This window comes from Theropithecus gelada, chromosome X (genome assembly GCF_003255815.1).
Source record: "Theropithecus gelada isolate Dixy chromosome X, Tgel_1.0, whole genome shotgun sequence".
Taxonomy (NCBI): domain Eukaryota; kingdom Metazoa; phylum Chordata; class Mammalia; order Primates; family Cercopithecidae; genus Theropithecus; species Theropithecus gelada.
The window spans coordinates 53449011-53462369 of NC_037689.1; the positions used below are offsets into that span (position 1 = coordinate 53449011).

The following is a 13359-nucleotide window of genomic DNA, read 5'->3' on the forward strand; positions in this document are numbered from 1 at the left end:
ATATTGCCCCCAAGAGTCTAAAGCAAATTCATAGGGGTTCATGGAAGAAAAAAATTTGAAGAAAGAGGCAATGGAGCAAACAACAGAAAGAGAGGTTTCCCTTAATATTCATTTGAGACAGCTAGTATTACAGAAGTTATGAACATGGATATCTGGGCTACAAAGAAAAGGCCATAATCATCTTTTCTTATTGAGATAAGAACACTTAGTATGAACTTTACCCTGTTAACACTGTTTTTTTTTTTTTTTGGTTTTTTTGAGACGGAGTCTCGCTCTGTTGCCCAGGCTGGAGTACAGCGGCGCCATCTCGGCTCACTGCAAGCTCCGCCTCCCGGGTTCACGCCATTCTCCTGCCTCAGCCTCCCGAGTAGCTGGGACTACAGGCGCCCACCACCAGGCCTGGCTAATTTTTTGTATTTTTAGTAGAGATGGGGTTTCACCATGTTAGCCAGGATGGTCTCGATCTCCTGACCTTGGTTAACGCATTCTTAAGTGCACAAATCGGTATTGTTAACCATAGGCACAATGTTATACAGCAGCTCTCTAGAACTTTTTCATCTTGCATAACTCAAACTTTATAACCACTGAGCAACAACTTCCCCTTACAATGTCTGGCAACCATTTTTCTACTCTGTGCTTCTATGAGTTCGACTACATAATCATCTAAATAAGATGAAAAAAAGCCCTGCCTTATTTTCACTCCACTTCTGAATAAAAGTGAAGATAAGGGATTGAAGTATCAGATACATCCAGCCGTTGTTTCAGATAGTCAACAACATGAACAATATTCATTTATAAATGACATTGAATAAATTTGATGTAAAATTGAAAAGTAAATGAACATATTTCAGGCCTGAAATTTTTTTAAAATCTAATTATATTCAATGAAAAACCATTTTTGAGTGTTTAAGGGGAAAATGTGTTTAACAAACTCTGTGTTGAGATTTATTTTTCTGGAAGTCTTTGAAAACAAAAATTGTATTCTCTGAGATAAAGGGCATGGGCTAGAATAGTCCAGCCTACTTGCAGGTCTGTGATACTATGGAGCAATAGTTTAGTGCGCACACAGCATCTTGAGCAGCTGTTTGACTCTCAATTCTAAGGCTGGGCTGCTTCCAACAATCACTGGGGAAGTTACTTCCTACTGACAATAATGTTGTTAAGTTCTGAGCTGACCTTGAAAGATCACTGATGAAAACTCAATCTGTTCCCATGGCCATTTAGGGAATTAGGTCTTAGGTCATTGAGCCTAAACTTTAAGATTTGGAAATTACTTCTGAAATGATAGTAAAAATGAATGGATTATTCGGAAACCCTGTGACAAATTAATTTGTATATGTTCTCAAGATACTGAGCCAAAATTTGAGGTTGTCAAGTATAAGTGGTAAATAATTTCTGAATCATACCCTTTGTCTCTGTCTATCAACATAATCCAAAAATGGAACCCTAGTTCGTTCTAAGCACATACCCTCAAACATGATCATTCCCAAGTCTTTCTCAGATGGCAACATCATTATTTTATTTGTTCAAGCCATTGACCTCAGAATTATCCTTGACTCTTTGCTTCCTCTCAAACTCCACATTCTATCTATCTTAAGTTCTATCAATTATAGCCTCCAAATATATCTTGGATCAAATAATTATTCACCATATCTATCATTTCCACTCTAGTCCAAGTAATCATTTCCTTCCGAGATGACTTCACCACCCTCCTTTTTCTGTGTCTTCAGTATGGCTCTTTTTATAGTCAATTCTCCATAGCAGCAAGAGTCAACTTCTAAACACATAAATCAGATCACATCATCCCTGCTGAGAGCATTCTAGTGATGTCTCCTTACACACAGAATAAAATCCACCTCCAAACTATGGCCTGCAAGACCATTCATTATCTGGCCTTTCCCTCTTTCTAGAACCTATCACTGTCTACTGATCTTATTTCCCTTGAGATACACAGCCCATCTTGCTATTTCTGCAACACTCTAAACCTGTTCTTACCATTGGGTTTTTGAATTTGGTGCTTCTTCTGCCTAGAATCCTCTTCATTCAAGGTCTCTGAATGGTTCACTCACTCACACAGGTTTTGTTTCTTTGTTTGTTTGTTTGTTTGTTTGTTTTTTAGAGACAAGGTCTTACTGTGTCACCCAGGCTGGAGTGCAGTGGCACAATCTCGGTTCACTTCAACCTCCACCTCCTGGGTTCAAGTGATTCTGGTACCTCAGCCTGCTGGGTAGCTGGGACTACAGGCACATATCACCATGCCCAGCTAATTTTTGGTAGAGACGTGGTTTCACTATGTTGACCAGGCTGGTTTCGAACTCTTGATGTCCAGGGATCTGCCCGTTTCAGCCTCCCAAAGTGCTGGGATTACAGGCATCAGCCACTGTACCCGGCCTCACACAAGTCTTTACCCCAAAATAACCTCCTCACATAGGCCAGTACTCCTCAATCTTTCTCTATTCATGCTTTGCTTATTTTCTCTTCATAGCACTTACTACCCGACATACTTTCATGTATTAATTTATTGGTTTACTATGTATTTCTGTCACTAAAATCTAAACATCCATGGGGCAGAGACTCATTTTGTTCACTAACATATGCTTAACATAGAGTAGGCGCTTCATAAATAAATTTCTTGAAAGAATCAATAAATTCTAGGAATCTGAGTTATGGCATCATTTTTCCTAAAATATTTTTTTTGGGGGGCAAAAGGAAGAGCACAGAAAAAGATCAAGGGATCATTTGTAATTAAATGAATAATGTGTATGAAAGTGCTTTGTAAAGGCAAAATACTATACAAATACTATTTTAAAAAGTATTTGTCAGGACATCAAAATATTTTGACAAAGTGAGACAGAAGACTTTGGTAGAGAAGTCAGTTTGTAAATTATTCACATCTCATCTTGTTACAGTCATTAAAGAAAAGCAGCAATTCCTAGATGACTCAGTTCTTCAGTTTTGATGATAAAGCTAGTTTTCAGAAGACTTAGACTTAGTTTTCAGAAGACTCAAATGCCTAGAAATGCAGTTCTAAAAATAATTTTTAAGTCATTTCTATTCAGCATCCCTAAATATGACTGCATAGGATATCAAACTTATACAAAAATGATGAAGAATAGATCAAAAAGATGCCTATTTCCTCCAACGTGGCTAAAAAGACATCTTAGAGTAGATATAACTAACTGTCAAGTGGTTTAGAAACTGTAAGAGGCCAGGTCATTGAATGTTAGAATGAATCACTCTGGCCAGACGCGGTGGCTCACACCTGTAATCCCAGCACTTTGGGAGGCCGAGGCGGGTGGATCATGAGGTCAGGAGATCGAGACCATCCTGGCTAACATGATGAAACCTCGTCTCTACCAAAAATACAAAAAATTTAGCCGGGCGTGGTGGCAGGCACCTGTAGTCCCAGCTACTCGGGAGGCTGAGGCAGGAGAATTACTTGAATTCGGGAGGCGGAGGTTGCAGTAAGCCGAGATTGCATCACTGCATTCCAGCCTGGGCAACAGAGTGAGACTCCATCTCAAAAAATTAAAAAAATAAAAAAAGAATGAATCACTCTATCCCAGCTTTTGGTTGTTTTTCAGAGGTGATAGGGAACAACGCATTTTTCCTAACACAGAGCTGACTTAAATCTTAACATTCACAAATGGTACCCTAAGATATTTTATCTTTCTGTAAAAAGAAAACACAGAAAACTCATCAAGCTAACATACATACTAAAATGTATTCCATGTAAGCAGGCCAGCATTGATAACAGAATTAGCCTAAATAAATGTATAATCTACAACATGATTTCAGGATAATTTTATCGAATTTCTAAGCCTCTCTCTCACTTTGTGGTGACTTCTGAGGAAATCGAACATACATAATATATGACCTGACAAATGAACAAGTAAACTACTTTATTCAAGCCTTTTCATTTGTCAACAGCATCCAAACAATAATGGCTTTCTGTCCACTCTTTTAATAATGTATGTATTGATTACTTCCATCTAAATCTTAACCAGAAAATCTCTGGAAGCTCTGAAGGTGTCCTTAATGGTCTCTAGGGAAGGGATTATAGAGATTCTTTTAATTGAAAGATGAAAACCTAGTGACAAACAATTTCATTAGTAAAAATGCAAACAAAAAGTCATTACCTACACTGTTGTTATAATCAAGATCTAATCTCCATTTGAATTTGGGGTAGGAGGAAGGGAGTTGAATAAGCTGATGTTTTATTGCAGTTCTCCTTAGAAATTCCCCACTATGATTTGCTCCTTTAAAACTCTCTCTAGGTTAATCACAGAAGTAGACAAGTAATAAATATCACTTTAGTGACTGCTCAAGTAAAACAAAGGAAGTCAGTTTTTAAAATATATCTGGACCAGAATAATACACACTAATTGAAAACGAGTCAGTCTAGTGAGGCAAGTAATGAGGAACTGTAAAAGCCAGGATAATGTATTCAAAAGATATAAAAATTGGTCAGTTTATATTTGCTAAGGCACATTTGAGCTTTAATTATTTATAACACTTCACCGCATCTGGAGCATTATTTTATTAATTAGTCTTGAGGGCTATTCAGTTGCAGTTGTTACGCTGCCCAGCTGGTTTGGGGGGCACAGATCTACTCCCATGGGTGTGAAAATTGCTTTGAGGAGTGAGACTATAGTCCCCAAATACGTCTGTGGAGTATCTTGGCATTTTACTTACAGAAGAACCATATATCTCTCCATGACAGCAATTGATATTGACTGTATATTTTCTCTACAAGAAAAGAGTACAAGACATGTAATATTTTACTACAAAATATTATCACCAATCTGAAATGGTATACAAAGAAAAATACAAATTACTTGTTTTGTAAAAATCCTGATTTATGGAAAATGAAAGTGAAAATGAACAATATTTGATTCTAGTTTCAACTATTGACATTTTAATGGGATTTGTATCCCCATAAAAAGCATCAGCAAAGGATATTAATAATTTAGGATAGTAAGCAGATGATTTTTTTTTAAAAAGTGGCACTCTAAATACATGGGGAATAAGTTTGCAATTACAGTGACCTATCTTGATACCAAGGATTCTATATAAACAACAATTAAATCAAGAAACCCATAAAGAGCAATACAATTTACAATTCTGGACACATGGCAAAGTAAAACAAAAGTCCACAAATACCGTGTTATTTGTGGACTTTTGTTTTACTTTGCCATGTGTCCCCGTCTCTACTAAAAATACATAAAAAACTAGCCGGGTGAGGTGGCGGGCGCCTGTAGTCCCAGCTACTCGGGAGGCTGAGGCAGGAGAATGGAGTAAACCCGGGAGGCGGAGCTTGCAGTGAGCTGAGATCCAGCCACTGCACTCCAGCCTGGGCTACAGAGCGAGACTCCGTCTCAAAAAAAAAAAAAAAAAAAAAAAAAAAAAAAAAGTCCACAAATATAAGATCTGTCAACTATTCGATCTTGATGGAATTTTGTACTGATTATGTTTTCTTTCTCTTTTTCTAACTGAGTTCAGGAGATCTGATAGAGAGATCCAGTTTCAAGGATTTTCCATTGTTCTTTTGTCCACAGGCATCAAGAGCATCACTAACTAGATAGTCCATATATGAAAGGGCTACCACATACATGAGACAAAACTTTGAGTCAAATAGGGTACTAAATTGTTCTCTCATCAGCACTCAGGAGTGGTGATGTTGTTTGAAGAAGGAGAGTGTTTTGTGTCAATAATTTTTCTTAAAGATACCAAGAGAAGCTTGAAAAAGCATTGGGCCAAACTACAAGTAGAAACTGTACCTCGTATGTTTACTGCAGCACTACTTACAATAGCAAAGACATGGAACCAACCCAAATGCCCATCAATGATATATGGATAAAGAAAATGTGGCACATATACACCATGGAATACGATGAAGCCATAAAAAAGGATGAGATCATGTCCTTTGCAGGGACATGGATAAAACTGGAAGCCATCATTCTCAGCAAACTAACACAAGAACAAAAAACCAAACACCACATGTTCTCACTCATAAGTGGGAGATAAACAGTGGAAACACATGGACACAGGGAGGGGAACATCACACACTGGGGCCTGTCAGAGGGTGGGGGTTAGGGGAGGGAGAGCATTAGGAGAAATACCTAATGTAGATGATGGGTTGATGGGTGCAGCAAACCACCATGGCACATGTATACCTATGTAACAAACCTGCACTTTCTGCACATGTATCCCAGAACTTAAAGCATTAAAAAAAAAAAAAAAGTGTGCATCAAAGTAGCTCTACACACTTTACAAAAAGATGCTTAATTAGAAATAAACAGAAAAATCCTGTAAATAAGAAGGGAATACCACTCTATTTCTTTCTTTCCCTGCTCTTGGTCTCAGTAGCCTTCCTTTATCTGATCAGTGTGTACTATATACTAGGCACTTTGGAATGTGCTGGGTAGAAAAATGACAGCTTTCCCCCTCCCAAAAATCTTCTCGAAGAGCATGGTTTAGCAAGAGTGGTTGACATTTATCAAATAGTAACACATGTATGTGATGACAAAGAACGCTATGTTATAGAAAAGTAGACAATTTTAGGAGAGTGTGTAAAGGGAGATCTGGTCAAATGCAGGCAACAGGGAAAAGCTTGCACAATGTCCAAGCCAAGATGTAAAGGATTATTAGATGACAACCAGGATATTACGAGTGGGTGGGTGTAGGTAAAAGGGTTTGAGACAGAGGACCAGCATGTTTAAAGCCCCATATAAGAGAGACATGCAGAACTGGAAAAAGCAAAAAGAGGCAGTATGACTGGTGTCCAAACAGCAAGGGAAGAGCATCTAGAAAAGAGGAGGTTGAGGCCAGACAAGCCAGATAGTGCCTTGTCACCCTTGTTGAGGATTTTGGTCTTTTTCAAAGAGCACTGAGAAAACTATTACAGTGTTAAGATAAGGACTGATATAATTGGATTTATGTGTTTTACACAGATTGTTCTGACTGAAATGTAGAAATTGCATTGTAGGGTGGCAAGAGTAGATTCAGAACGGTTAGGAGAAATGGTCTCTTATAACTATGATGATGACAATAGTAGACAGTCAAGAACAATTTTGAAGGTAAATTGGCTGGGCGCGGTGGCTTACGCCTGTAATCCCAGCACTTTGGGAGGCCAAGGCAGGCAGATCACGAGGTCAAGAGATCGAGACCATCTGGCCAACATGGTGAAACTCTGTCTCTACTAAAAATACAAAAATTATCTGGGCATGGTGGTGCGTGCCTGTAGTCGCAGCTACTCGGGAGGCTGAGGCAGGAGAATCGCTTGAACCCAGGAGGCGGAGGTTGCAGCGAGCTGAGATCATGCCATTGCACTCCAGCCTGGTGACAGAGCAAGACTCCATTCCCCCACCGCAAAAAAAAAAAAAAAAAAAAAAAAAAAAAAAAAAAAAAAAAAAATTGACCCAGCAATGTCTTGGTAGTGGAAGGCTGAAGGCTGGTCATCTGGAAAAGGTACTGTATCAGTCCACCACACTGTTGTCTGGTATGAGAAAATATTTAGATATTTATTTAGAGTCTTGGAATATTTAGCTAGAGTTTTGGAGTTTTGTAGATTGCAGCAACAAAAAAATAAAGAAGCAAAGTTTCTGGAGTTTTGAAAACAAGTTATTAAAATTTAGATGATTGATTCTAAGTTGTACTTGGAAGGAGGTAAATATGGAAGGTCAGAGGAACTAATGTATAAAACACAGAGTAATCAATGGCCTGGAAGTCTTGTGAAATTCAAGAAAGGTAACAGGGAGCTATCTGAGCAAGCATACTAACCAAGTGGGGATGGATTAACTTCATTCTGGTCAGTATCACTCATAACTCCAGCATCACCATCTCCCCAAGTCATGTTATTTGTCATGAGATTCTTGAGTAAGAACTGAGTAAGTACAAACATTTTACCACTCTTAACAAGTAACCAAAACTAATAACTAGGAATAGTGAAGCAGTATTTATAACAAAATACCAGCTGGAAGAAACCACAGCAATTATTTGGACCGATTTCCTCATATTACAGTTGAAGAACAAAATAGCAATCAAAATCCATCTTATGAAGAAATATGACTAGAATCTCAGTCTCCTGACTCCTAGTGCACCTGTCCAATGATTCATTTTCTTTGGTTTCTGGAACTAGCATAAAATTTATCTTTTGTAGAAATTCTGTCTCATTTCACTATATCGCATAAGGCATTTTTTTTTTAAAGGCCCATCCTTCTCAGTGAGTGCTTTTCTATATGTACACCAGAGTGTTTTGGCTGTTCATTCAAAGTCAGAACATTTAAAACACATAGCACCATTACATTTCACCCTCCCACAAAAACTAATTTAATATTCAGAAATATATGAAGGCAAATGGCTAAAGGAGAAACTGGCAGTTTCCCTGGCATTTTTTGCAAAGATCCTTGGGTCTTCTTTCATGTTCTCTTCCATTTTTATAATTTCCTATATCATCTTCTCCAGAATAATATAAACCCTTGACCTTTCCTCAAGATGCCACCTTTGGCTTTATCTCCACAGAGATCTTTCCTTTACATGCTCGACATACAAAAGTGGCACCATTTTTTCAAGTTTTTATTATTTGGTAGTAATTTGTTTGGTTTGCTATTCATTTCTGTTTTTGTACCTTTTATTCCCATTTCCAAAACACTTATCAGTATCCATTCTACACCAGACACTTTGCTAGGCTCTAGGGTCTTAGAGGTGAACAAGACAAAATCTCTGTCTTTTTCACTCAGAGCTTAGTAGAGAAGATAGAAATGTAAGTAAAAACAAAACAAAACAAAACAAAAAGAAATTATTGGTCATCATTGGAGGATGCTAGTGAACAACTTGTTACTATAAAAATTGGTAAAATTGAAACATGTGTTTTGCTTGTTCATTATGAAAGGTATACTGAGTACCAAAACAGGAGACAAGTGCAAAACATTTTTTTTTTTTTTCATAGACCTACCCCAGTGAATAAATGAAGAAGGAATGGTAGAGATAGGCAATTATCACACTGCAACCCCTAGCCACAGATCATGAACAGCTATTAAACATCACACAAAAAGAGAAAACAAGGCATTATATACCAACTCCTGATGATGGAAGAATATACGAACGCCTGTGAAGCAGTCTTGCCAAAAAAAAAAAAAAAACCAAACCCAAATACGATCAAACTATAGAACTGCACTGTTTAATTGGTAGCTACTGGCAACATCTGGCTACTGAGTACTTGGAATGTAATAAGCCTGAATTGAGACGTGCTGTAAATGTACATTTTTTATATTGATTGCATGTTGAAATGACAATAAGAATTGTACTACAGTTGCATGACATACAATGATGAGAAGAAACAGGGTGAAAGGTACAGGGAAACTATACTATTTTAGAAACTTACAGTGAATCTGTCATTACTCCCAAATAAAAAGTAATAAAAAGACCAATTAACCAAAGTAAGGTGTGGGTCTGATTTCAATTTTTATTTAAATCCAAACCAGAAAAAGTTTAAAAAATTCATAATATGTATGAGAGAAATGGAAATTTGAATACGGACTGGATATTTGATATGATGAAATTATTGATATTTCAAAAGCATTATAGTAGCAAGGTGATTATCTTAAAAGAGTAAATCCTATCTTTTAACCTTTTGAAATATTAACAAATAAAATAACACATGCCTGATATTTGTTTTAAAATAATCTGGGAAGAGCTATAGAATAAATAAGATCTGATGTGATTTGATAATTGTTGATGTCTTGATGGGTACATGAGTTTTATTATAGCATTCTGTCTACTTTTGCATATGTTCAATATTTTTCATAATGAAAAGTTTTTTTTTTATATAGTCAAAAGAGATGGACGATTTCTTAAACGGTATTATTAACACAGATGTGTTTGACATTTAAAATATAATGGCTTGAATTATTTGTAATTGACCCTTGGGTGAGAAGAGTAAAAAAGATTTCTATTCAACTTAATTTCAAACAAAATTAATTTTAAATTAGTCACTGGATTACTATGTGCTTAACATGTGCAAAGCACTAGGCTTAAAAATGTCCTACCCTATGTACATCGTTCTGCTTCTGAACCGCTGGAAAGTCGCCTCCAATAGGTGTCTGCCGGCTTAATTCATCATCTTTCAGCTGTAGCCACACCAGAAGTTCCTGTAGAGAAAGGTGCAGACGCTTCCACTGGTCAGAACTGGCTTCCAAATGGGACCTGAAAAAGAACAGCGGCATACTATGTCAGAATATCTAGAAGTATAATCGACGATTCTAACAATTCCATTAAAAAAGTACAGTAAACCTATTGTGAACTACAAAGCAGTCTTGAATAAAAATCTGGCTACTTACTTTTGAGAGCCATAAAACAGGGGATAGTTTGATGGCAATTTTGAGAAAAGGCAGTGTTTAGCCATATGTTTATTTCCACATGCAGAATGCTGAGACTTTTGGCATGGAATATGCACTGGAATCGATTGCTTTTCCATAGTGTTATAGTCAGTGATTCTTAATATTTCTGGTAGAAAAAACTGGATGCAGTGACTAATAAAAAACACTTCGTTTTCATGTGACTCATGCTAGTACTGGAATTCTTTCTGCCTTGAGAAATGGAAAGGTCTCTCCCCACATTTTGACTTTTCCATTTCTACACCCTAGGCAGCCTTTTCCATTGAGTTCTTCCATCTGGCGTCTGTTCCTTTCTGCTCCTCTTCCCAAATGCTTCTCCTTTTCCCCTACCCTTCTTTATTTGTGTGCACCTGGGATTTGTCTTCACCAAGTTTCAACATTTTCTGCTTTGTTTCCTTTGTGTAAAAAATACTAAGACAACAACTCACATGGAAGAGTAAAATCAGACATTTATCTGAAAGCTTCCCCCGAACATGAATAATTTAGGCAGGAGACTGAGTGCTTTACCGTCAACTGTATTTAGAACATGTTAATCCTTTGAAGCCATTTAAGAATACACAAATGAATGATCTATGCTATAAAATCCACATTTTACTTGAAGATGAGAAGCTAAATTAATAAAATAAATCATCATCCAGAAAACAAAGAGGAAACGCAGCATCTTAGCAAAGCTCTATCTTCAGGTAAATTAGAAATTATGCTGAATCACTCAGCTATTATCAGCAATTACTAATTAATTCATAATAATGCTACCTATAACATAAATATAATAAAGTCTTTAATGCTGCAAAGATTGAAATATAAAGCAAAGCAACCAGGTAGAGCAACATTTCCCTTAGCCATTTGGTAACTTAGCTTGACATTTCAAATACAATTCTCCTTTTGGCCTTAGTCAAACAGAATCACCAAAGAATACTTATCTACTGAAATTAAATTGTTCCAAACTTTCTGAAGGATAATTTGACAATACATAAAAGTCTTTAAAATGTGCAAATACAATGACCCACAGGCTTAAATTCAAGGAATTTATACTAACAAAGAAATTGGAAAAAGATACAAAGATATAGGTGGAAAAATGTTATATATAGCATCATTTAAGATTGATAAAACAGAAACAACTTAAATATTCAATATGAGGGAATTGCTTGAGAAATGCAAAACCGCTACCTACTCATTGTTTTCAAATGCAATGAAACTTGTAGATGCTTTAAATTTAGAAATTAATGAAATTTATATATGAATTTAATTAAGTAGCTCTTAATTTAAAAGGGAATTATTATATATATAATGGTGCATTCATACAGTAAAATCCTATGCAAGGTTCAATATGATGACATAGTCAAATATTTATGGATATGGAAAAGTCATCATGTCAGTTACTAAGTGAGAAAACAGGTTACAAAACAAATACATTTTTTGAATTTTTCTAAAATATTTGTGTATGTGTATGTATTTGTATGTACATGCTTGTCTATGAAAAAATTTTGTAATGACAACCAGGTTATCCCTCAGAGGTAGATTTACAGGTGATTTATTTCTTAATCTTTATACTTTTCCAAATTGTCAAGATTTTCTTTCTATAATTGCAATATAAACAGTATGTTCAGAAAAAATGAAGGCATTTCCATCAAATAAGATAAATTGTTCAAGACTCTGAGGTATTATTTCCTAAGAAGTGAATCGTGAAATACCATAAATGTCATGAATTGAATCTAATAGTGCATGCAGATTGCATGCAATTAGAGGTCAGTTCTTTTATGTTTCTGTACCATCCTTTCAGTTATCATTTTTCCATGATAAGCCTAAGCGACAATTCCCTATGCAAGATTTTAGCTGTTTAAAGGCATGTAATGTATAATGGTTAAATGAATTCCTTGGGGCGTCTGGAATTCAGTGTGGTCCCTTTGAGAGTGAAAGAGGCTGTCAAGCAGGACATTTTGAAAGGTAGGTGGAGAGAGGTAGGGCTCAGACATGGAAAAGCAGCAAAAGGTAGAAAAGACACTGATTAAACAAATATTTATTGACTGCCTCTAAGTCTCTAGGATGCATTGGGGAGGAGGGAGAGAGGAAGGGAAGAGAGAATATAACGATGCTTAATGTTTGGTCTCTGTATGCCTGGTAGAGGAAACAAAAAATCGTTGTGGCAGAGAGGTCTAGAGGAGGATATAGTTAAGGGCAGGCTGCCTATGTTGAGACCTCAAGCTGCGGCTTTGTTTACGTAAGGAAGTGCTAAAATTCCAGTTCTAGGTTAAATGGTGCTGACTAATTATTAGTGGGTCAATGAACCCCTTTGCGTCCCCTAAGCGAGATCAAAATAACTGAGACCTTAGGAATTCAGCTCTCTGTCTCTCTCTTTTTTTTTTTCTTTGAGACAGAGTCTTGATCTGTCCCCAGGCTGGAGTGCAATGGCACGACCTTGGTTCACTGCAACCTCCACCTCCCGGGTTCAAGCAATTCTCTCCTGCATCCGCCTCCCAAGTGGCTGGGATTACAGGCACCCACCACCACACCCAACTATTTTTTTGTATTTTTAGTAGAGATGGGTTTCGCCATGTTGGCCAGGCTGGTCTCGAACTCTTGACCTCAGGTGATCCACCTGCCTCAGCCTCCCAAAATGTTGGGATTAGAGGCATAAGCCACCGCACCCAGCCAGGAATTCAGTTCTAAAGGATCTAAGAGAAAACTTAATAGCGTGAAATAGGGGTTGTTGGAAGCCAGGGACAGAGGACAGTCAAGAGAGCTAATATAGCAGCAGAAGACGGACCTAGAACCTTAAAAGGTGAAAAGCCTCTCACATATCTGGATAAGGGGCCATTCTTTAATTTTTTTCTAAGGTGTGGAGTTAGATAAAATTTCAGAATGTTTGATCATCTTAACTACATATCAGATTGCTTCATTTTTTCCCTCTCCTAAAGCTCAAGAGTGAAAGGAAAAATGTGCTGGGAGGACAAAAACTGAAGCA

The 13359-nt window shown here is 37.0% G+C and overlaps 1 protein-coding gene across 1 annotated transcript in view; it reads right to left on the minus strand.

The window, feature by feature from the left end:
• Positions 1–13359, minus strand: part of DMD (dystrophin) — a 2044437-nt gene that overhangs the window by 366869 nt on the left and 1664209 nt on the right. Inside the window, exon 56 of the mRNA XM_025371836.1 lies at positions 10050–10206. Within this exon, the coding sequence (XP_025227621.1) occupies positions 10050–10206 (157 nt within the window). The remainder of the gene's footprint in view (positions 1–10049; positions 10207–13359) is intronic.